The sequence below is a fragment of the Salmo trutta genome, chromosome 10 (assembly GCF_901001165.1).
Source record: "Salmo trutta chromosome 10, fSalTru1.1, whole genome shotgun sequence".
Classification (NCBI taxonomy): Eukaryota; Metazoa; Chordata; class Actinopteri; order Salmoniformes; family Salmonidae; genus Salmo; species Salmo trutta.
The window spans coordinates 8,826,679-8,850,095 of NC_042966.1; the positions used below are offsets into that span (position 1 = coordinate 8,826,679).

Genomic DNA, 23,417 nt, shown 5'->3' on the forward strand with positions numbered 1-23,417 from the left:
AACTTTGATTGAACATAATATGAAGACGATCTCATTTGATTGGAATGGATTGGATTTGATTGCTTGATTTTATTTCAGTGTCAAACACCACGGGGCTAATTAGACACTAACAAAACACAAAACAAAATACATTTTATATAAGAGTCTTAACCATAGCATGATTAACTACCACATTGTCACATTATATTGATAAGGTTGATTTATACAAACAATACCTTGCTCCTTCTCCCGCATCGAATATGACCTTTCTGAAATTTAATTCTAGCCTGTGTTCATCATGTAGCTAGACCACATCAGGGTGAGCACTAAAACATGTACAAAAAAGAGCACGTCTCAGATTTGGATATATGCAACCTACAGCACAATGAGCTTAGATCATGGCTGGCTTTGAAAATAAGGACACAAGTATAGATATTATTATATGGCCATGAGTAGAGACTTGATAGGAGTCTTCGGCACTGTTATGGTTTTTCCATTGTTTTCAATGCCAGCTATGATCTCAGAACATTGTTCTGTATTTGCACACCGCTCTTTAACACCCAGGGCTACAAACATGATAAAATACCTTGTCATCTGGCCAAACACTCAACTTAATGCCACTCAACTTGGGGTACCCTTAGACAGTAGGTATCACATAACCACCCAGGTAAATGGAACATAGCTGACCCCCTAAGCTTTAGGGAATGGCGTTCCCTAAATTAGTGTTTGGACTTATCTGGGGATCTAGAACATGACACTCTTGATCTTCTTTGATTTGTGAGTCTCAGGCATCAACCTCGTCAGTCATTCTCACTGCTTCTACCCTAGAGGTGCCTCCACTATCCCACCACATAAAAGAGCCAAAGGCCTCCTTTTGTGCACAAATATCAAATTATGATTGAAATGATGTCAGAAATATCTAAAGACTGGAGCTAGACTATTTGTTTTGGTCAAATGGAGCCATTAGCAAAAATAGTTCTCTATTTGATAACACTGTTTTACTGTTGGCCTACATTAGTATTTATCTACAGTGCCTACAGAAAGTATTCATACCCCTTGATTTTTCCCACATTTTGTTGTGTTACAGCCTGAATTTAAAAAACGTGTCAGTGGCCTACACACAATACCCCATAATGTCAAAGTGGAACTATGTTTTAAGATTTTTTTACTAATGAATGAAAAATGGAAAGCTGAAATGTCTTGAGTCAGTAGGTATTCAGCCCCTTTGTTATGGCAAGCCAAAATAAGTTCACAAGTAAAAGTGTGTTTAACAAGTCACGTAATACGTTGTATGGACTCACCTCATCTCTGTACTCCACACATACAATTATCTGTAAGGTTCCTCAATCGAGAAGTGAATTTCAAACCCAGATTCAACCACAAAGACAAGGGAGGTTTTCCAGTGCCTCGCAAAGAAGGGCACCTATTGGTAGATGGGTAAAAATAAAAAAGCAGACATTGAATATCCTTTTGAGCATGGTGAAGTTATTAATTGCACTTGGGATGGTGTATCAATACACCCAGTCGCTACAACGAAACAGGCCTCCTTCCTAATTCAGTTGCCGGAGAGGAAGGAAACTGCTCAGGGATTTCACCATGAGGCCAATGGTGACTTTAAAACAGTTACAGAGTTTAATGGCTGTGATAGGAGAAAACTGAGGATGGATCAACAACATTGTAGTTACTCCACAATACTAACATAATTGGCAGAGTGAAAAGAAAAAACCCTGTACAGAATAGAAATATTCCAAAACATGCATGTTTGCAACAAGGCACTAAAGTAATACTGCAAAAAATGTGCCAAAGCAATTCACTTTTTGTCCTGAATACAAAGTGTTATGTTTATGGAAAATCCAATACAACATACTACTGAGTACCGCTCTTCACCCTGGTTTCCCGGGAACCCCGCTTACCTCCCCCAGAGCGCTTCGATGGAGAGTCGGGCACATGTCGGGCGTTTCTAGATCAGTGTTCGCTCATCATCGAGCTGTAGCCCTCCTCCTTCCCCTCGAACCGCTCTAAAATAGGTACCTCATCACGCTGATGTCCGGGAGGGCTCTCGCCAGGGCTATGGCAGTATGGGAACAACAGTCGGCCGCATGGTCCAGTCTGTAGGAGTTCGTGGCAGAGGTAAAGAAGGTTTTCGATGCTCCATTGTCCAAGAGAGGCTTCCTGGAAGTTACTCCAGCTTCGGCAAGGCTCCCGCAGTGTGGCAGACTATGAGGTGGATTTCCGCACATTGGCAGCGGAGAGTGCTTGGAACCCGGAAGTACTGTTCGAAATGTTCCTGCAAGGAGTTTCAGAGGAAGTAAAGGACGAGCTAGCTGCCCGGGAACTACTGACGGATCTCGACTCGCTTATCGTCTTGACCATTTGGATCGATGGGTGACTACGGGAACAAAGGAAGGAGAGGAGTATCGATTTCACTCACCCGTCCAAGGATTCCAGCTCGCCTCCGAGGTATCCCAGAAGTCCCCGATGGCTCCATTGCCGAGAGAACCCAAGGCTACCCGAGTTCCCTCGAGAGTCTCCGAAGGCTGCCAATTCACCTCTTCCCAAGCCCATGCAACTAGCCAGAGCTAGGCTGTCTCTAGCTGAACGGCTATACAGGCTTCACACTAAGAGCTGCCTGTATTGCGGGACTACTGGTCATTTCGTCTCCACCTGTCCACTAAAATACCAGGCTCACCGGTAGGAACGAGTACTCTGATGGGCCATACGGAGAACTTTATCTCTCCCCTTACTCGCATCCCTGTTCATGCCATGTTGAAATCGGGGAACCAGTCGAAATCTCCCCAGGTCCTCATCAACTCTGGGGCCGATGACAGCTTCATGGATGCTACCCTAGCTTCCGAGCTGGATATCCCCACTTAGTCCCTCTCCATTCCCATGGACGTTAGAGCACTGGACGGGTGCTCTATAGGCCGGGTCACCCACAATACCACCCCCATTAACCTACGTGTTTCAGGGAACCACAGCGAGACGATCCAGTTCCTGCTCATTAGGTTTCCTCAGGTTCCTGTGGTATTGGGATTCTCCTGGCTCCAGCGACACAATCCCCTCATTGACTGGTCTGCCGGTGCCATCATGGGCTGGAGCCTGTTCTGCCACGCCCATTGCCTGAAGTCAGTTCAGCCTGTCCCGGGAGGTCGTCCTGGGGCGTCGGAAGTTTCCCCGGAACTATCCTGGAGAACCAAATTTTTGTAAAAGCAGAGAAGTGCGAATTCCATCGCTCCACCATCCCCTTTCTGGTTACATCATTGTTGCAGGAAGTGTACAGATGGATCCCGGGGAGGTGAGAGCTGTGTTGGATTGGCCCCAGCCTACGTCCAGAGTACAGCTGCAGCAGTTCCTGGGTTTCGCCAACTTTTATTGCTGCTTTATCTAAGGCTAAAGCACCCTGGCTTTCCCCCTGCCTGCACTCACCTCTCCCAAGGTTCCAGCGGCTGATTGGACGTTCTGGGATCTCAAACACCGCTTCACCACAGCTTCCATATTGGTTAATCCTGACCCGTGGGGCAGCAGCGTAGCCTAGTGGTTAGAGTGTTAGAATAGTAACCGAAAGGTTGCAAGATCAAATCCCCGAGCTGACAAGGTACAAATCTGTCATTCCTCCCCTGAACAAGGCAGTTAACCCACTGTTCCAAGGCTGTCATTGAAAATAAGAATTTGTTCTTAAAATGACTTGCCTAGTTAAATAAAGGTAAAATATATTTAACCATCCTGCCAGTTTGTGGTGGATGCTTCGGAGATTGGAGTGGGGGCTGTCCTGTCCCAGCGGTCTGCCCTGGACATCAAGTTGCTTACCTGCTCCTTATTCTTCCACTGCCTCACGCCACGGAGAGGAACTACGACGTGAGGAATCCACAAGAAGCTCACAATTCCAGGCTAGGTGGGCCCTAATGTTCAACCAGTTCAACTTTTCCCTATTCTACTGGCCGGGATCCAAGAATGTCAAACCAGATGCATTGTCACGATGTTCATGCCTGACGCGGTCTGCACTGCGGTGGAGTGGGCCCACTCCTCCAGGCTTGCCTGCCACCAAGGCTCCCGGCGGACCCTGGCTTTTGTGCAAAAATGCTTTTCGTGGCCTACCATGGTTCCTCACATCTCCGCATTTGTCGACCACTTGCACGGTCTGTGCACAGAACAAGACTCCTCGGCAAGCTCTGGCTGGTCTCCTCCAACCTCTGTCTGTCCCTTACCGTCCCTGGTCTCACATCTCCCTGGACTTTGTCACGGTTCTCCCTCCGTCTGATGGCAACACCGCCATCCTAACCGCTGTGGATCGGTTTTCCATAGCCGCCCACTTCATTCCTCTCCCCAAGCTACCCTCTGCCAACGAGACGGTCCAGCTCATGGTGCAGCACATCTTCCGGATCCATGGACTGCCCGTTGACATGGTCTCCATCCGGGGTCCTCAGTTCTTGTCCCGGTTCTGGAAGGTGTTCTGCACCCTCACTGTCCTCTGGGCTCCACCCCCAGTCCAACGGCCAGTTGGAGCGAGCCAACCAGGACCTTGAGACTACTCTGCGCTGCCTGGTCTCCGCCAACCCCACCACCTGGAGCCAGCAGCTTGTGTGGGTTGAATATGCCCGCAACACTCTTCCCTGCTCTGCCACAGGCCTATCACTGTTTGAGTGTTCCCTGGGGTATCAGCCCCTGCTCTTCCCTGAGCAGGAAGAAGAGGTCGGCATACCTTCTGCCGCTGTCGTCGTACCTGGAGGAGAGCCCGGTCGGCCCTCCTCAAGACTACCTCCAAGTATCTACGACAAGCGGATCGCCACCGGACCCCGACTCCCACCCTCTGCTGTTTGTCTTCTGTTGCCCCGTACCCTTCATATACATCCCACCTGTGTCCAGAGTTAAACCCATGTCTCACAGTCCTTTGTCTCCTGTTTCCAGGACCCCCCCTCTCCCCCGTCTCATCGACGGCCAACCGACGTACATGGTGAGGCTTCTCCTGAAGGTTCAACCTCTGGGCAGGGGGTTCCAGTGCCTGGTTAACTGGGAGGGTTAAGGCCCAGGGGAGAGGTGCTGGGTCCCCACCAGGGACATTCTGGACCCAGGAGTCATTGTGGATTTCCAACGCCGGCACCCCGGTCAACCAGGTTGGAGCCCCTAGAGGGGGGTTACTGTAACACCCTGATTTGTTTCACCTGTCTTTGTGCTTGTCTCTACCCCCCCCCCATTGTTGCCTATCTTCCCAATTATCCCCTGTGTATTTATACCTGTGTTCTCTCTGTTTGTCTGTTGCCAGTTCATTTTGTTTGTGAAACCTACCAGCGTTTTTTCACCTGCTCCTGCCTGTTTCTTGCTCCTGTTTTCTTGTCCTTCCCGGTTTTGACCGTTCTGCCAGCCCTGACCCTGAGCCTGCCTGCCGTTCTGTACCTTGCCTCACCTAACTGGATTATTAACCCCTGTCTGCCCTGACCCTGAGACTGCATGTCGTTCTGGCCCCTTTGCACCTTCTCTGGATTACTGACCTCTGCCTGCCTTTGACCTGTCTTTTGCCTGCCCCTGTACTAGAAATAAACTTTTGTTTCTTCGACACTGTCTGCATCTGGGTCATACCTGAAACCTGATAATGGGTATGCTTGTAATCGGACTGGGATATTTTTCAGAATAAAAAAGAAATGGAATGCAGCTAAGCACAGGCAAAATCTTAGAGGAAAACCTGGTTCAGTCTGCCCTCCACCAGACACTGGGAGATGAATTCACATGTCAGCAGGACAATATCCTAAACAAAACAAGGCCAAAGCTACAGTGGAGTTGCTTACCAAGATGACAGTGAATTTTCTTGAGTGGCCGAGTTACAGTTTTGACTTATCTCTACCGGAAAATCTATGGCAAGACCTGAACATGGATGTCTAGCAATGATCAACAACCAATTTGACAGAGCTTGAAGAATTTTGAAAATAATAATGGGCAAATGTTGCACATTCCAGGTGTGGAAAGCTCTTAGAGACTGAAAGCTCTTAGAGCCTGTGTTGCTGGATTTAATTAATTCCTAAGAAAATATATATATATTAATAGTTTATTACTGCGTAATTACCATTTGCTATGTCATTTATCAGTGACTACTTGGTGATTTATGTAGGACTACCGTAAAAATAAGGTTATACCATTTGTTTTAATATCAAAGGTTGACCTATTGATAATAGTCAGAGATGGTATATCTATAGTGTTATAATGCTATACTTTAAAACGTATTAAAAAATAGTGTGACTTAATTACCCATGAAAAGTGCCCTCTCACTCCCATTCCTGTGACGTTGCAAGGGGGTGTATCCCCAGCTTTTCAACGCATTCCCTTTTAATTGGTCAGTTTTACCCATGTGATGTAAAAGCCACTAATCGGCGCTAAGAGCGACGAATAAAAAGATTATCCCAATTTTGGCGCCCTGAAAATTATGACGTTTTATATGAATTGTGCTGTGTTGCGCAAGACGAACAAAGTGGCTCCGGGTGGAACTGTTTGCTTGAATGTCTGGCTATGTCCTGAAGGATAACATTGCATAAAGACACAATAAGAAGGTATGTGAATATGTGAATGAAGGACTAATCGAAACGATATAGCAGTCCAACCTAATGATGTCAATTACCTAACCAGTGAAGGAGATAGCGAATAAGAGGAATATAGTGATAACGGACTGAAGATCGGATTGAAGCCATTTTCTCCTGTCAGTAGGCTATTATCTATTTGTATTTACTTGATTTACTTATTATTATTATCAGTATTATTGGAATACAGTAGTGCACGATACAATGTGTTAGATCATAATGTATTATTTCAATTTGATAATGGAAACTTTTGGAAGAACTGATGAAGAAAGTACAATATTTGAGTTGAATCAGCCTGCCCTACAAATATGATGGGTCATGACTGTGTTGTAATTATTTCAGCTAGACTCCCTCCCCAAAGTTACACACAACCTAGTTCACCACATTCCAACTAACTTAGACAAGCCTATAAAGGGACCCCTCCCAATAGGATCTAATGAACAGTACACGGATGGAACAGTCAAGCTGTAACCTTGTCACACTGTCTGCATTATGCATAATGATCGGCATACCTATGAGGAACTATATCACACACCCTTCTGTTCTGTTTCTCAGGCGGACGAGGAGCGTGGTGACTGGGGTGTTGACATCATGAACGTTGGCACGGCTCACAGCGAGGTGAACCCCAACACGCGGGTGATGAACAGCCGGGGCATCTGGCTCTCCTACCTCCTGGGCATCGGCCTGTTGCACGTCATCCTGCTCAGCATCCCCTTCGCTAGCGTACCCGTGGTTTGGACCCTCACCAACGTCATACACAACCTGGTGGGTAGTGGGCACCCTAGTAGGCTATGCCTAGGGGAACCAGTCAAACCTTACCACTGTATAACCGAAGTACTGTTGGTGGATGGTCCAGTCAGTGTTATCCACACAATGGATAAGCAAACTCCTCTACTGTCAATAGGAGAGGGAAGAGTGAAGGTCAATAAAGTCAATAGTTCATGGGGCAGTCTTGAACATTTACCCATTTTTGTATGGCAGTTGCATTGCTATAAAAGTTACAGAACAGTACTATATCAGCTTACACACCCTTTCCTAAAATACATCGATTTGCAGTTGTAGGCTACTGAAAAATTCATAGAATCACTTTTGCCCATGCAATTTTAAATATACAGGAAATTTGGAAAGTATTCAAACCCCTTGACTTTTTCCACATTTTGTTACGCTACAGCTTTATTCTAAAAGGGATTTAAAAAAACATGTCCCTCGTCAATCTATACACAATGACCCATAATGACAAAGCAAAAACAGGTTTTTAGAATTCTTTGCAATTTTAAATAAAATAAAAAACTGAAATATCACATTTTTGCAAGTATTAAGACCCTTTATTCTGTGCTTTTTTGAAGCACTTTTGGAAGTGATTACAGCCTTGAGTCTTCTTGGGTATGACTCTACAAGCTTGGCACACCTGTATTTGGGGAGTTTCTACCATTCTTCTCTGCAGATCCTCTTAAGCTCTGTCAGGTTGGATGGGGAGTGTTGCGGCACAGCTATTTTCAGGTCTTTCCAGATATGTTTGATCAGGTTCAAGTCTGGGTTCTTGCTGGGCCGCCCGCTTAAGGACATTCAGAGACTTGTTCCCGAAGCCACCCCTATGTTGTCTTGGCTGTGTGCTTAGGGTTGTTGTCCTTTTGGAAGGTGAACCTTCACCCCAGTCTTAGGTCCTGAGGGCTTTGGAGCAGATTTTCATCAAGGATCTGTCTGTACTTTGCTCAGTTCATCTTTCCTGTCCCATCCTGACTCCCAGTCCCCAACGCTGAAAAATATCCCCACAGCATGATGCTACCACCACCATGCTTCACTGTAGGGATGGTGCCAGGTTTCCTCCAGATGTAATGCTTGGCATTCAGGCCAAAGTGTTCAATCTTGGTTTCATCAGACCAGAGAATCTTGTTTCTCATGGTCTAAGAGTCCTTTAGGTGCCTTTTGGCAAACTCCAAGCGGGCTGTCATGTGCCTTTTACTGCGGAGTGGCTTCCGTCTGGCCACTCTACCATAAAGGCCTTTATCATCTCCAAAAAGGAACTCTGGAGCTCTGTCAGAGTGACCATCACCTCCCTGACCAAGGCCCTTTCCCCCCGATTGCTCAGTTTGGCCAGACGGCCAGCTCTAGGAAGAGTCTTGGTGGTTCCAAACTTCTTCCATTTAAGAATGATGGAGGCCACTGTGTTCTTGGGGACCTTCAATCCTGCAGAATTTTTTTTGTACCCTTCCCCAGCTCTGTTCCTCGACACAATCCTGTCTCGGAGCTCTACGGACAATTCCTTCAACCACATGGCTTGGTTTTTGCTCTGACATGCACTGTCAACTATGGGACCTTACACAGACAGCTGTGGGCCTTTCCAAATCATGTCCAATCAATTGAATTTACCACAAGTGGACTCCAATAAAGTTGTAGAAACATCTCAAGGATAATCAATGGAAACAGGATGCACCTGAGCTCAATTTCGAGTTTCATAGCAAAGGGTCTGAATACTTATGTAAATAAGATACTTTGTGTTTAAATGGGAACAAAATTCTAAAAACCTGTTTTCGCTTTGTCATTCTGTGATATTGTGTGTAGATTGATGAGTGAAATAGGCTGTAATGTAACACAGTGTCGAAAAAGGGCAGGGGTATTCTGTATTCTGTGCTGTGTGTGTTGCAGTGCATGTACCTGTTGTTACACTTGGTGAAAGGAACTCCATTTGAGACTCCCGACCAGAGCAAGGCTCGCTTCTGCACATACTGGGAGCAGATGGACTATGGTGTCCAGTTCACTGCCTCACGCAAGTTCCTCACCATCACCCCCATTGTCCTGTAAGGACCCCCTACAGTACCATATGCTGCACTGTTTTATGTTTATTACTGTTTTATACTTATAAACTAATAGTGTATTTTCTACTTATAAACCCTTTATAAAAGTATAATTTCATGCAAAGTGCTACATTGGTATTTAAGGAGGAATAGGACTGGAAAGTGAAACCAATTTTTTAAGCATTGTTTGTTTCCCTGCTGTCCTTGTTAATAACTTCAGCATCCTCCCAGCAGCCTCTTCCAGCCAGTCCGTGGGCAGTGGGAGTCTGGACAGCTGTGGTGCCTGCTGTGTTTGCTGGCAGCTAAGGCCCTAATCCTTCAGTCTTTTTTTGATCTACCCTTTCTTTCTCTCCCTCATACATTCTTCCTCTCCCCCTAGCTACATCCTCACCAGCTTCTACACCAAATACGACCAGGACCACTTTGTGGTCAACACGGTCTCCCTGATGACCGTGCTCATTCCCAAGCTCCCCCAGCTTCACGGAGTCCGGATCTTTGGGATTAACAAGTACTGATGGGACGGAACGGGACATCGCCATTCCGCCATCTCCCTGTGGACTGTGAGCACAGAGTATCAGGCTCCTTGCTGTGGCCCCGGCCTATAGGGATGCATGGTCCCGCTCTGTCTCCCAATACTATTTGAGCATTATGCTAAATGAAACCTATGGGGGATACACAAGACAAAAACTGTAACACAGAGGCAGAATTTATTCACTGTAACTGTACAGGGCTCGGCTGGGTCTGAGCTCTATGTGTTCCCATTGAAGCTGTGCTGTGGCGTTTATTTGTGGTTCCCTTTATGACAGAGTTGTTTGAATTCACAGAGAACACTGCAAGTGAGGCCTTTGAGGACATACAGTTGTCACGTCCTGACCAGTATAGGGTTTATTTGTTATTGTAGTTTGGTCAGGACGTGGCAGGGGGTGTTTGTTTTATGTGGTTCAGGGTGTGTTTTGTGTATGTGTTTAGGTAGAGGGGTATTTGATTTATTAGTCCGGGGTTTGTTAGTCATTGTTCTATGTTAGTATATTTTTCTGGGTGACTTTCACTTTTACCTGAGTCATTTTCTATTAAGGTGTCTTTACTTTTACTCAAGTATGACAATTGAGTACTTTTTCCACCACTGCTTGTGCATAGATTTGTATGGTTTGTTTAACTTAATTTTTTTTCATGCAGTATTTTTTTTCATACATTTTAAAGTGAAATATCTGAGTCTCAGCATCACTCTGTTACCATGGAATTGCCCCTTAGGCTAATGCACAATACATTCAGGACTAATGTGAATACATTTTTAAAAGTATAACCTATAACGATGAGGGTTCAAGTTTTTGTTTTGTTAACTTCTTTAGGATTTATGGGTTCCCCTGTGGGACGGTTGAGCTAACGTAGGCTAATGCATGAGGTTGTAAGTAACAAGAACATTTCCCAGGACATAGACATATCTGATATTGGCAGAAAGCTTAAATTCTTGTTAATCTAACTGCACTGTCCAATTTACAGTAGCTATTACAGTGAAACAATACTATGCTATTATTTGAGGAGAGAGCACAGTTTTGAACATGAAAAGTTATTAATAAGCAAATTAGGATCATTTGGGCTGTCTTGATACACATTTTTAAACAGAAATACAATGGTTCATTGGATCAGTCTGACACTTTGCACATGCACTGCTGCCATCTAGTGGCCAAAATCTATATTGCACCTGGGCTGGAATAATACATTATGGCCTTTCTCTTGCATTTCAAAGATGATGGTACAAAAAAAATACAAAAGAACGTTCTTTTTTTTTTGTATTATCTTTTACCACATCTTATGTGTTATATTCTCCTACATTCACGTTTCCTCAAACTTCAAAGTGTTTCATTTGAAATGGTACCAAGAATATGCATATCCTTGCTTCAGGTCCTGAGCTATAGGCAGTTAGATTTGGGTATGTCATTTTAGGCAAAAATTGAGAAAAAAGGGGCCAACCTTTAAGAGGTTTTTAAGAGTAGGCCTACATGAAAAAACGTCACTTTTTCTATTGTTGTTCCTAGATGTTTCCACTTCACAATAACAACACTTAAAGTTGACCGGGGCAGCGCTAGCAGGGTAGACATTTGACGAACTGACTTGTTGGAAAGGTGGCATCCAATGACAGTGGCATTCAATGACTGCCAATGTTTGTCTATGGAGATTGCATGGCTGTGTGCTCGATTTTATATACCTGTCAGCAACGGGTGGGCTGAAATCGCAGAATCCACTAATTTCAAGCGGTGTCCACATACTTGTGTATAGTGTAGCTGATGTTGTTGAATTATTTCATTTTTTTTTCAGGTTGAGAGGCTACAGTCTTCTCCTAAGGTGTTGTATGCTCTAATCTTAAACAGCTTAGTCTTTTAAAGACCTACTGTATTTCTCAGAATTCTTATAAAGTAGTGAGAACACAATGGCACATAGGAAAAGTAAGAAATGGATATGCAATATGCAAAGTTACAGCAGATGCATTTTCCCTCTGACAGTGAATATACAATAGTTTATTAATAATATATTTGAGTTAGTACTTTAAACTAGTTTGATTTGAGTATTGTTAGGGGGAAATTCTGACTTATTTGATTAGGTGAAGCTTATTTAGAATCTAGTATCTGAATGTTATCAAAGGTTTTGTCTAGGCTTGTGTCTGACAATATTACACGATTGTTCATTTGTTGAACACAACATTAAAATTCTATATTCATGTAATCAAGTTGTTCTGTCATGTTTTCTCGGCCACCTCTCATATTAACATACGTTAAAACTTGTATCAACACAGGATGGCAGCAAAGCTGTACTAAGGTGAAAATCCTTCAGTAAAGTACACTAGTTGAATACTTTGTCCTGACTCCTAACACAACTACTGGCCAGCACTGATCAGCCAACAACACATCCGTCTGGGTAAGCTGAGCTTTTACCGTGTATACTGACCAAGTCCAATCAGCCCCATTTATTATTGCGTGAATCCACACTCTGTAAGATATATGTCTGGCTTTGAATCTGTAATTAAATGTTTGATAAAATCCAGACATTCCAAATACAGCAGAAGCCATTTTAACATCTACATTTCCATCGTACAATGCTAGATTGTTATGAGACCAATAGAATATGCCATGTGCTGGATTTATGCTCTGCTACAGTGATGTTCTCGCGTCAAATACACTTCTCTCCAGTAGAGGGCAGCAAATGCCTGTCACTGATCCTAATCTGAACAGACATTTCCCTCCTAAAAATAGAAATCGCCTCAAGGTAGAGATTGTTGGCCTCTTTTTTATCTTTCCAACTTGCATTTTGTACATTTCCAAGGGTTTGTGTGGACTTGTCAGCTCACCCCCAACCTTGTCTCTTTCATTGAAATTGCATTTGAAGATTTCTGTTACGTTCTTGCTGGCTTCATGTGTAAATAGTGGTTGGATGGCGGCTTCTGGGATCTTTCAACTGAAAATGTGAAAAACTGTGTAAGTATAAGTTGCGCATTTTTGCACTTAAATAGCTCAAATTCCTCTCTCATTTCACCCATTCTCTCACTGCTCATCCTTACAGGACTCTTGACTCCCACATGCTTTCAATTGCTTGTTCATTTTCCCTATCTGAGAGCAGTGACCTTATATTTCCCCAGCCCTCCCTATAGTAAGCTCTTCCCATAGAAAATTATATAATACATTCTGTACAGTATCAGTCAGTGTCCTCACTCACTATCTGCACTTTCGTCTGCACTGTTTCCTTGGTGACACTCAATGGTTTCCTGTGTCGTTGTCAACTAGTGTATGGTGTAAACCTTAAAATTATTTCACAATGGAATGTGATTTGTACTTTGATAACATGTTGTCATACAGGCAAGAATAGCGGTGTGACACACCAGGCCAAACTGGCTTGTAAAACTCATGCAAAGTGAGTTTATCAAGAGCAGCATCCAATATGAATTCCCAGTTAATAATAAAAGGAAGGCCCCATCCAAAGAAAGCGAAACACATGACATGTTATCTACTTAAATCTACTTATTCCAAGTTGTGCCTTTGAAATATACATGTGCTGTGTTGTCGGATTCCCTTTGCGTGTACCGCAGCTTTTGACGAGGTGACAGTGACAGCAAGTGCAGGGGATTAGATCAATTAGCAAACACAACAAATCTTCTAGTAGTAGTGGAAGGATTGTGCCCGTCTACTCCCCCTCCTACCTACTGACGCTCACACAAAGTGACCTGAAAGAGTGCAGCAGTGCTGAATATCTCATGGGTTCCTTGGTGGAGTACCCTATAAGTAGCAGCGTTCCAGAATATAGTTACATTAAATATGAGCTTTGGAAGTCCCTATGGGTCTGTGAACTGAGAACTGAGTGAACTGAGAAACCCAAGGACAGCCACAGTTCAGAGGACAGATCCCTAAAACGTGTGTTATTGGAAAGAACTTGGAATGAGAGGGAAGAGAGGGATGCTGTCAAACACAGTTAGGTGTAATATGTATCACATGCTTAATTCAGGAGGAGAGGATGGTGGGTTCCGGGGTGTGGAGGAAATAGATACAGTATGGTAGCATATTGTGAAAGTATAGTCCAAAGGGAAAGAGGCAAATGCAGTTCTATATTTGCTATCTTTGCACTGAGCCAAGAGTCAAAGGTCAAGAGTCAAATGTCTGCTGGATTTGATCAAAACTATAATCCCTATTGCTGATACAACAAGAAAACAGATCTTCCCAAAGATCTTCTTAAAACATTTGGGGGGCAGCATCATAAAAGGCTTCTTATACTTATTTATAATCCTTATACATGTTGTCTATACTTTTTACATTATTTTCAATTATACCCAAATGAACATATTTTGAAAGCCAGACATAATCGTGTCTGGTAGCCTGGTACTTATCTATCATAGCCGACTTTGCACAACTTATGTGACGCACGACTCAAAAGCACTTAGATTTGTTTCTTACAATAGACGTTGGCTAATGACACATTTAAGTCATTGATGGCTGAAGAGGTATTAGTCATTGCCAAGTATGGAAACACAAGCTAACTGATACAGTCTACAAAGATTTATCATACATAACATGAATATTAATCTACTGTTTTACATGATTAACATCTTTGGTGCAGTTAGCCTCCACATGAAATACTTAATTGGTAATGAGATTTTAGACTATTATATGACGTTATAGCTGAACACCTGTGAAATGGTTTAGAAGAGCGCAAAGTATTTAGGAAACGGTCCTGAGTTACACGCAGTTAGATTTGGGTATGTCATTCTAGGCGAAAATTGAAAAAAAGGGTCTGATCCTTATGAGGTTTTAAAAGTAATATCTTTATTGCAGTTATTGATGCACGGCTCTTGCACAGTTATTGATGAGGAGATCAGGGATCCCCCTGAGCTCTCCTGGACTACAAGCATTTCGCTACACCCGCAATAACATCTGCTAAATATGTGTATGCGACCAATACAATTTGATTTGATTTTGATAATGATAATGAATGGTAAATCGTTTTGTGGTTAATAATGCATGAAGGGTGTGCTTTTGACTCTGATCATAGTGCTGGGTTGATGAAGGCCTTTTTTGCCCAATGTCCTCTGAATGTTATTATATCTAACCAGTGTTGAACTGCAGTAGATGCAAATGTAATGCAAATCTTTAAATACATGTTTTTTTTTATCCCCTCCGTTTAGCCCTCTGTTGCCCTAATGTAGTTACAAAAGTTCAATAAGTAAGGCTGGTCTTAATGGATCGTCACTTTTCATTCATCTAGTAAACTCATAATTCACATCGCTCCCTATCCCATTCATCAGCATAGCAGGGTAGTGTCATAATGCCACCTCATCAGTTTAGCGTCATGTCTCGCTTCCTCCTTTCATATTAGCAAGCGAGCAGAATGTCCTTCACCTATTCCAGTGGTTCCCAAACGTTTTACAGTCCCGTACCCCTTCAAACATTCAACCTCCAGCTAGGTTGAATGTTTGCTCTGACCCTAGCACCAGGGTCAGCGCACTCTAAAATGTTGTTTTTTGCCATCATTGTAAGCTTGCCACACACACACTATGCGATACATTTATTAAACATAAGAATGAGGGTGAGTTTTTGTCACAACCCGGCACGTGGGAAATGACAAAGAGCTCTTATAGGACCAGGTCACAAATAATAATATAATAATAATCAATGATTTTGCTCTTTATTTAACCATCTTACATATACAAATTAATTTGCTCATTGAAAATGGTGAATAACTCACCACAGGTTAATGAGAAGGGTGTGCTTGAAAGGATGCACATAACTCTGCAATGTTGGGTTGTATTGGACAGAGTCTCAGTCTTAAATCCTTTTCCACACACAGTCTGTATTTAGTTGTCATGCTAGTGAGGGCCGAGAATCCACTCTCACATAGGTACTTGGTTGCAAAGGGCATCAGTGTCTTAACACCGCAATTTGCCAAGGCAGGATACTCCGAGCGAAGCTCAATCCAGATATCTGCCAGTGGCTCTCTTGTTCAGATATCGGTAAGTGGACCAGGGTAACGAATCCAGTTGTTTGTGTCATCCGTTTCGGGAAAGTACCTGCGTAATTGCGCACCGGAACTCACTCAGGTGCTTCGCTATATATCACATTTGACATTGTCCGTAAGATTGAGTTCGTTTGCACACAAAAAAATCATACAATGATGGAAAGACCTGTGTGTTGTCCTTGTTAATGCAGACAGAGAAGAGCTCCAACTTCTCAATCACAGCCAATCAATGGAACTAATTTCCCCCGGCAGGGGAGTTTTGATGCCAGCTGCCCAGAATAGGGCAACCTGTCATCAGCATCTGGCTCTGAGGAGCATTCCTCCTCCTTTTACTCAAGTATAACAATTGGGCTAAGTTTCATTTACAGTTGTGTGGACTGCACAGCCTGCACGTCAACAGCTATGTGACCTATCTCTGTATGTGTTCATACAGCAGACTCACCTCCTCTCCATGTGCCCTTCACGGTTCAACACCCCCTACAACTCATTGACTTAATAATTCATGAAGGGACAGCATGTAAATGGTGAGCGATATAAGTCACCCTGGATGAATCCTTGTAGTCTGAGGGATAATGGAAAGGAGCTCCGTGCTAACTGGAATGATTCACTATGTTATCCCTCTGTCAGCACGGCTGAGTGCCTGGCAGGTTCATGAATCATGCCGAGGTCTGCTACTTCTCTCCGTCTCCCCATTACCGTGTCATGGCAATTTGTTAGGAAGTTTAAAACTGCCTTGCTGGAAAATGCAACGACAGTAATCTGTGAAGACGGGGGGACGAGAGAGTTGTACACACTTGTGTTGCTGTTGTTCTTCTGTGGTGTTCAGCCTGACTCTGACCAGGTTCTCTGTTTCCCTGCTTCCCTGCTTCCCTGCTTCCCTGCTTCCCTGCTTCCCCCCTCTTTACTAAGGACGGTAAGGCTGCCAGAGGTGCGACAATTTTGCTGTGTATGATTTTGCAACTGACTATATTCCCCAGGCCATGCTAGATCAATAGCTCCCAGAGAGTGACAGAGTGAGAATTGGAAGTATAAAGTATTGGTTGGCCCAGGCCTTCAAAAACCGTAGTATGCTATCCACTGCACCACAGACGCCGTTCATTTAGCACTGTGTTGTGTGACTCTGCAAGTGTAGTGATGATGACGTCATAATATGCTGCTGCTCTACACAAAAGGTAAAGATCCGTAGGTTACCTCTTGTTATTTTTCATTAGGACATGGAAGGAAAGCCACGAGCGCACGCGCACACACTGTCACGCCTGCTCCAGCTCTGGCGCTCGAGGGCACCAGGCTGCCCTTCACTACGCACACCTGTCACCATCATTACTCCCAACAGCGCAATATTGGAATCACCCGGACTCCATTACTTTGTTGAGTGCCCTTCTATATCTGTCTGTTACTGTTGGTTCCCTGTGTCAGCATTATTGTCGTAATGGTGTTTTGTTCCCCCTGTCCAGACGCTGTTCATGTTTTGGTTTGATGTCCGTTTTCCAGTAAATGTTCACTCCCTGTACTTGCTTCTCGTCCCCAGCGTCGATTCTTACACACACACACACACACACACACACACACACACACCTTATATTTTCTCATGGGTCATGTACAGCTGGCTACTTCAGAATTTTCTCTAACTCATCCTAATCACCTGTTTTACTGTATTAAATCAGACATGGTAATAATGGAGTAATAAGTAAAAACATTCAGCAAACAGAGTCGAGCTGCTCAATGATGAAATAAAACCGCCATATTGAAAAAAGGGTTGATAATATCTGATCCATCAATCACATTGGTGGGCAATATTCCACCTCCCATATGAAATCCTGAAGTGAGCTAATTTCATTTGGCTTATCAGTCAAACTGCATTAGACCACAGTAACCGTGCAAGATTATTAAAGACACTAAATCCACATTCACTATTCAAATAAAGTCATCTATGATTAGGCTATACAGAACTGAAGCATTGCCAGGATACAAATTCAACCCCAGAGGCAGGATTTATTAAAGGGTAAATACATTTGTTGAAAGACAGCGTCTGATTCCATCACCGTTACTTCAGTGCCTTTCGAAAGCACTCTGCTCATCCCATATTGGCTTGGCGCTATCTCGCTGACATTGATCAGGGCGAGACGTTGGTTTTCCATGAGTATCAGCTCAACCGAGAGACTGCGGGACAATTAGCCGGCACAAAGAGACAAGTGGCCTGTCCATTTGCCTCGCATATATCATCAGGAAGGTCCCAGGCACAGGCTGCATTTGCAGGTCCATTAGCGGATCATCCTCAGTCATATTTCTCCAGGCCGTGGCTGGCGATCGATAGCTAAAGATGGGGCTAGATGAGGTTGTCGACAGGCCGCTTGTGTCTGGATATGGGGCCCCCGAGGGCCAGCCTCTCTCCCTGGGTGTTCTGGAAGAGCCTGCCTCGGCACTTTGCCTAAGGGGAGAGTTTGAGCCGCATGGCCCCTCTCATGAATCATTTCCCTGGGCTGGCTAATATCGATCGATAGGCTTCTTGATGCAGTTGACAGGCATTTCATCTGCACCCTTGTTAAGTGGTCTTCTCATATGTCTGCATGGTCATTTGCATGGGTATGATGATATTTGAGGTGGGCTTGATCTGTTTGTAATGAAGGCTCTGTATACTGGTGAATCAGATGAGAGGATTCAGAAGTTGGAGAATTGGAGAGTTGTCACATGCACAGGTCCATTATTCCTGCTTTTCTAAAGCCTGTCAGTTTACAGGAGGTAACATTTCCGACATGATGTGGAGTGTACTACTCATTCAGGAACACAAGAACAACAGTTTGTGCATCAAGTGTGCGTGACTGAAGCCTACAAAATGAAACCCTGGTGATGATCAGCTATGCACAACATCAAAGGTCAATTGCCATCATTTGCACATTTCCGCGGTGAAGTAGATCCTCTTAAAATGTGGAACGGACCATCCGTTTCTTAGAAAAGTAATCCTTGGAATAGTTGCACTTTTTCCAATCCAACGCAATTCTATTCGAATGTAAAGGTTGAATGGCTTCAGCTAAAAAAATGTGTCCTTGTTACAAACCCAAGAGGAGGTGAAAGAAGAGACTGCTTGCTCAGGTTTTCTAAGGTGCAACACGATGTATAACGAACTTGTAGCCATGTCTTCGGCGACATTCAGGAACTCCTTACTGCTCATATGATGGGATGCAGCACTGTCTGTGTGCTCTTTATACACCTGTGTGTATAAGATCAAGGAGGGTGAGGTCTCTCACACACACACACGCACTCATGTGTGGCAGAGCTCTCCGCATGGAGAGAGATAGTGACAGAGAGGGAGAGAGAGAGAGAGAGAGAGAGTGACAGAGAGAGTGAGAGAGAGAGAGAGCACGCACAGATCCTCCTCTCAAACTTACAGTGTCTGGCCCACATGCCTCCCGCTTTTTCTAGTTTTATTGCTTGCCTAGTCCTCTCAACTCTCCTGTTCAGATGGCAGACTGATGTCATCTGTGCCATGGAAAAATCTTGAAATACACCTTCATGAAATATCCGTATATGTAGGCTATGTGCGTCCATGTATAGAGGTTGACTTGAGTGTATACAAATACTGTGACAGAAGGAACCGTTTTTGTCATCTTTACATTAGGTTGCAACAGTACATTCTATGGTAGCCTATACGGTCTGGCTTGAAACTATATTTCTTGTAGGCTACTGTAATATGCTATTCACACTCTCTATACAGTATGTTAATGCTGACCGTAAAGTCAGTCATTTTACAATTTAATACAACCTAATTCAGTTTGGATAATGAAGTCAGAAAAAACTGATGTCCACAGTCTCTCAACACGTGTGTATTTAGCATTACCTTAATCATATTAGTTTTATCATCTCTTACTGGAAATGTGTTTTGCAGCTGTGATATATTGACTCTAGATGCCCAAATGAAGATATACTGGAGCAGCCATCTAGGCTATTGGTTGTTGATCAGATATTTACACATGGGAATAAAACGGATAAACATTCCAGGGAGTTATACAGGATGTATTATACTAGTCCAAAAGGGAGAGAGAGCAGAGCTTATGAATGTTTTAGGCCAGAAAAGGGCACAGCTTTAATCATCTACACCCAAGGGTGATTCAAGCAAGGCCAGAACCCAAATTCCATGTTGATGTCTGAGGAAATAGTTGGCTTGAGTGCTCACACTGGTCTCTTCATCATGTGGATGGAGTATTTGAAGGGGTTTTTGCATTTTTTAACATGCCTTCAAAAGTCAGGCCTCTAAATTAATTCCGAGGTTTCAGTAAGCTACTGTATAAAATATTAGGCCCCGAAGATAGCGGCACTAGTTTCAGGGGAAATTTCCTTTCAGGCAGTTGGAGGGGAGGATGATTTATGAATTACTTAGACTGACACATGCTCGCGCGCATGCGCACTCTTCACATTCCTCCGCAGCCAACGCACACAGATATTCTCCTGCAGATACCGTCAAGATGATTGCATTTATCATTCCCTTTCTGCCGCTGTCCTGTTCCTGTCTCTCTGTGGCCTTCTCCTCCAGCACTTGCTTTGATATGAGCTTTATGGAATCTGTGTGAACGGCGTATAGCTTCCTCACTAATCCAACTGCTGCTGCTAGAGCTTCCTTCATCATGCTCTCTCTCTTTCTATCTCTCTCGCGCTCCCACTCTCTCTCTCTCTCCCTCTCTCTCTCTTTCTCTCTCTCTCTCTCATCTCGTCCTCTCAGGCTTTAACCCTCCCACATGTAAATCTGTGATCTGTCTTCTTTCTTTCTCCTTTTGTCTCTTTTTCTTGATGCTGTTTCTTCTCTGTTACATTGGATGTGAGATGTGTCCCTGTGTGAGTCTGATGACATTTCCTCTAGGTGTCCTGACTGGACTGGGTTGTATGTCCGATCCTCACCTGGCTTTACCTCAGCTAAGGTCGATGGTGTCTTTGTGTACGTATTGATTTTACTGGGAATTTCAAGTCAGAGCCTTACTTTGACATAAATGCCAATATTAGGCTCTTGCGCACACTTCTCAGTCTCTCAGTCCTACTGAATGTCTATTGGCATCATACAGAGCATCCCACTGGACACAGCCGTCAGTTCAACATCTAGTTTTGATTTACATTTGGTTGAGTTGTCAACTAACGTGAATTCAATGTGAAATCAAAAATGTCTCGCTGGCATTGAATTTAGGTTAAAAGTTGCGTGAAAAAAAATACACCAAATTCCCTTAGGTTGATGACATTTTGCAAATCCGTTTTCCACATTGATCATATTCCACTTTTACATTATGGGGTATTGTGTGTAGGCAAGTGACACGGAATCAGAATTTAATGCATTTTAAATTCACGCTGTAACACAAAATGTGGAAAAAGGCAAGGGGTGTGAATACTTTCTGAAGGCAATTCCGGGGGCCAAGCACACCATAGCCACATTTAAGCCATTTTCATCATGGGGGACAATAAAGCTGGAGTAGTGTTCTATGTGGAATTTATTTATATGGCTTTATCCTGGCTTTTGGCCCCTTGTCTATAATAAAGCCACTTTCTCATGCTGGTGATGAGTTGGCAGGTCCTCAGTCATTTAGCCAGTCGATTACAGCTGTCAAATCACAATAAGCTATCCACAATTCTTTCCCTATAAAACACTTTAACACACACATGCATGTGCACACACACGTGCGCGCACACCAGGTTGCGCGCACACCAGGTTGCGCATGCGCGCACAAGTGCACGCAGACACACACACACACACTCACTAGGTTGCACTGCACACGCAAACAGACACAACACACTCGCGCACACACACACTGACCTTGATATTCTGAGGTTCAGTTTCTAATACCTGCCAATAAAATCTGGGGGCTTACTTCAGAGCTGGGATCATATGAGCTATGAATTGTTCACCGTGTCTTTCCGGCTGCTTCCATGTACAATGCGCACTCCTCCACACAATAATACCCCAATAAAGAGAGGTGGAAAATACCAGAGGGATTTGCAGAGTCAGGCGGATGTATTCCGAAATAAAGAACCAATATTGGAGGAGAGAAAGTTCGATTTAATGAATTGTCAAATTGCTCTTTTGTAGGGTGGACCAGAGAGGCTTGGAAGTGAAATGTCATTGGGTGAGGGGTTGGGCTGGCATTTCCCACCATCCTGCATTAGTCATTACTCCTCCTTCATGGCTTTTATGTTCTCTTCCTGTAGCGCTCTGCACAGTGTATGAAGCTGTCTGTTACTGATATTATGGTACGTGCACATTGCACACGGTAGTCACATACATGCAGTATACTACTGTTCCTTTACTATGGGCCTCTACTTTACAGTAACACACACAGAGAGACAGACAGGCAGACAGACAGACAGACAAACAGGCAGGCAGACACACCTACATACTAACTACATATTATGCTATTCTGTCTGCTAAAACAAAGACACACCCCACCCAACACACACACGGAGAAAGAGAGAGAGAGAGAGACCTTTGGTTTGAGTTAGAGAGTGCAGAACAGGGCTCTCAGGCTTGGGTCAGGGAACATGCCAAGCTATGGACGCTGGGAGGATGTGCCACGCGGGGCACTCAGCAGCGGCAAGAGTCCTGCGTTTGTGCTGGGAAAGGCACAACACAGCACTGCATATATTGCACTGCTCTGGCAACAAAGAGGGAGAGAGAGTGTGGGAAAAATAGAAAGAGATTGATAGGTAAAGATACTGAGTGAACGGACAAGAGTGAAGAAAATTGAGTGAGCAACTTTTGTCCAGAGGGAAGAGAAAAAAGCAAGAGAGAAAAAGAGAGCGTGAGCGATGAGCTGGGCCTGACAATGTAGCATGGTGTCAATGAACACTCGGATTTGCTATGTGATCTGAATCTCAGGTGCTCCATCGCTCAGGCTAGAATAAGCGCAGGGGAATTCATGGGAAGGATTCAATGTCTGCTCGCTCTGTGTCTTCATCTCTAGCAACAGCCTGAGTAATATAAGTATGTTCAAGACAATAGCATCGTCACTGTTAATACCTACGGAAATAACATCCACACATTGAATTACAGATGTCGGATCTTAATTTGATGAATGAACACACAATCCACAATCCATGCATAACAAATACACACTACCATTGAAAAGTTTGGGATCACTTAGAAATGTCCTTGGTTTTGAAAGAAAAGCACATTTTTGTCCATTAAAATAACATCAAATTGATCAGAATACAGTGTAGACATTGTTAATGTTGTAAATGACTATTGTAGCTGGAAACCGCAGATTTTATATGGAATATCTACATAGGCATACAGAGGCCCATTATCAGCAACCATCACTCCTGTGTTCCAATGGCACATTGTGTTAGCTAATCCAAGTTTATCATTTTAAAAGGCTAATTGAACTTGGCCTTCTAGGCTCCTATAGAGCTCAATTTTTATGGAATGGTCTGCCTACCCATGTGAGAGACGCAGACTCGGTCTCAACCTTTAAGTCTTTATTGAAGACTCATCTCTTCAGTAGGTTCTATGATTGAGTGTAGTCTGGCCCAGGAGTGTGAAGGTGAACGGAAAGGCACTGGAGCAACGAACCGCCCTTGCTGTCTCTGCCTGGCCGGTTCCCCTCTCTCCACT

At 43.8% G+C, this 23,417-nt stretch overlaps 1 protein-coding gene across 5 annotated transcripts; it reads left to right on the top strand.

Moving 5' to 3' along the window:
• Window positions 1–6,343: 6,343 nt before the first annotated feature.
• LOC115200836 (ORM1-like protein 3) lies at window positions 6,344–10,261 on the top strand. Of its 5 annotated transcripts, none has more exons than XM_029763962.1 (4): window positions 6,344–6,515; window positions 7,098–7,307; window positions 9,150–9,340; window positions 9,717–10,261. In XM_029763962.1, the coding sequence occupies exons 2-4, from the start codon at window positions 7,134–7,136 to the stop codon at window positions 9,850–9,852; spliced, it is 501 nt and encodes a 166-aa protein (XP_029619822.1). In that variant the 5' UTR covers window positions 6,344–6,515; window positions 7,098–7,133; the 3' UTR covers window positions 9,853–10,261. The 5 variants fall into 5 exon arrangements, with proteins under 5 accessions (XP_029619822.1, XP_029619824.1, XP_029619820.1 ...); XM_029763964.1 differs by having other exon boundaries at window positions 9,189–9,340; XM_029763960.1 differs by having other exon boundaries at window positions 9,569–9,809.
• Window positions 10,262–23,417: the final 13,156 nt, after the last annotated feature.

What these genes read in the sequence shown, in the direction of transcription:
- LOC115200836 (XM_029763960.1), top strand. Translation starts at nt 7,134, where the DNA reads ATGAACGTTGGCACGGCTCACAGCGAGGTGAACCCCAACACGCGGGTG. An exon ending in CCAACGTCATACACAACCTG is followed by an intron (nt 7,308 to 9,149) that starts GTGGGTAGTGGG and finishes GTGTCGAAAAAG; the next exon opens with GGCAGGGGTATTCTGTATTC. An exon ending in ACCATCACCCCCATTGTCCT is followed by an intron (nt 9,341 to 9,568) that starts GTAAGGACCCCC and finishes GCATCCTCCCAG; the next exon opens with CAGCCTCTTCCAGCCAGTCC.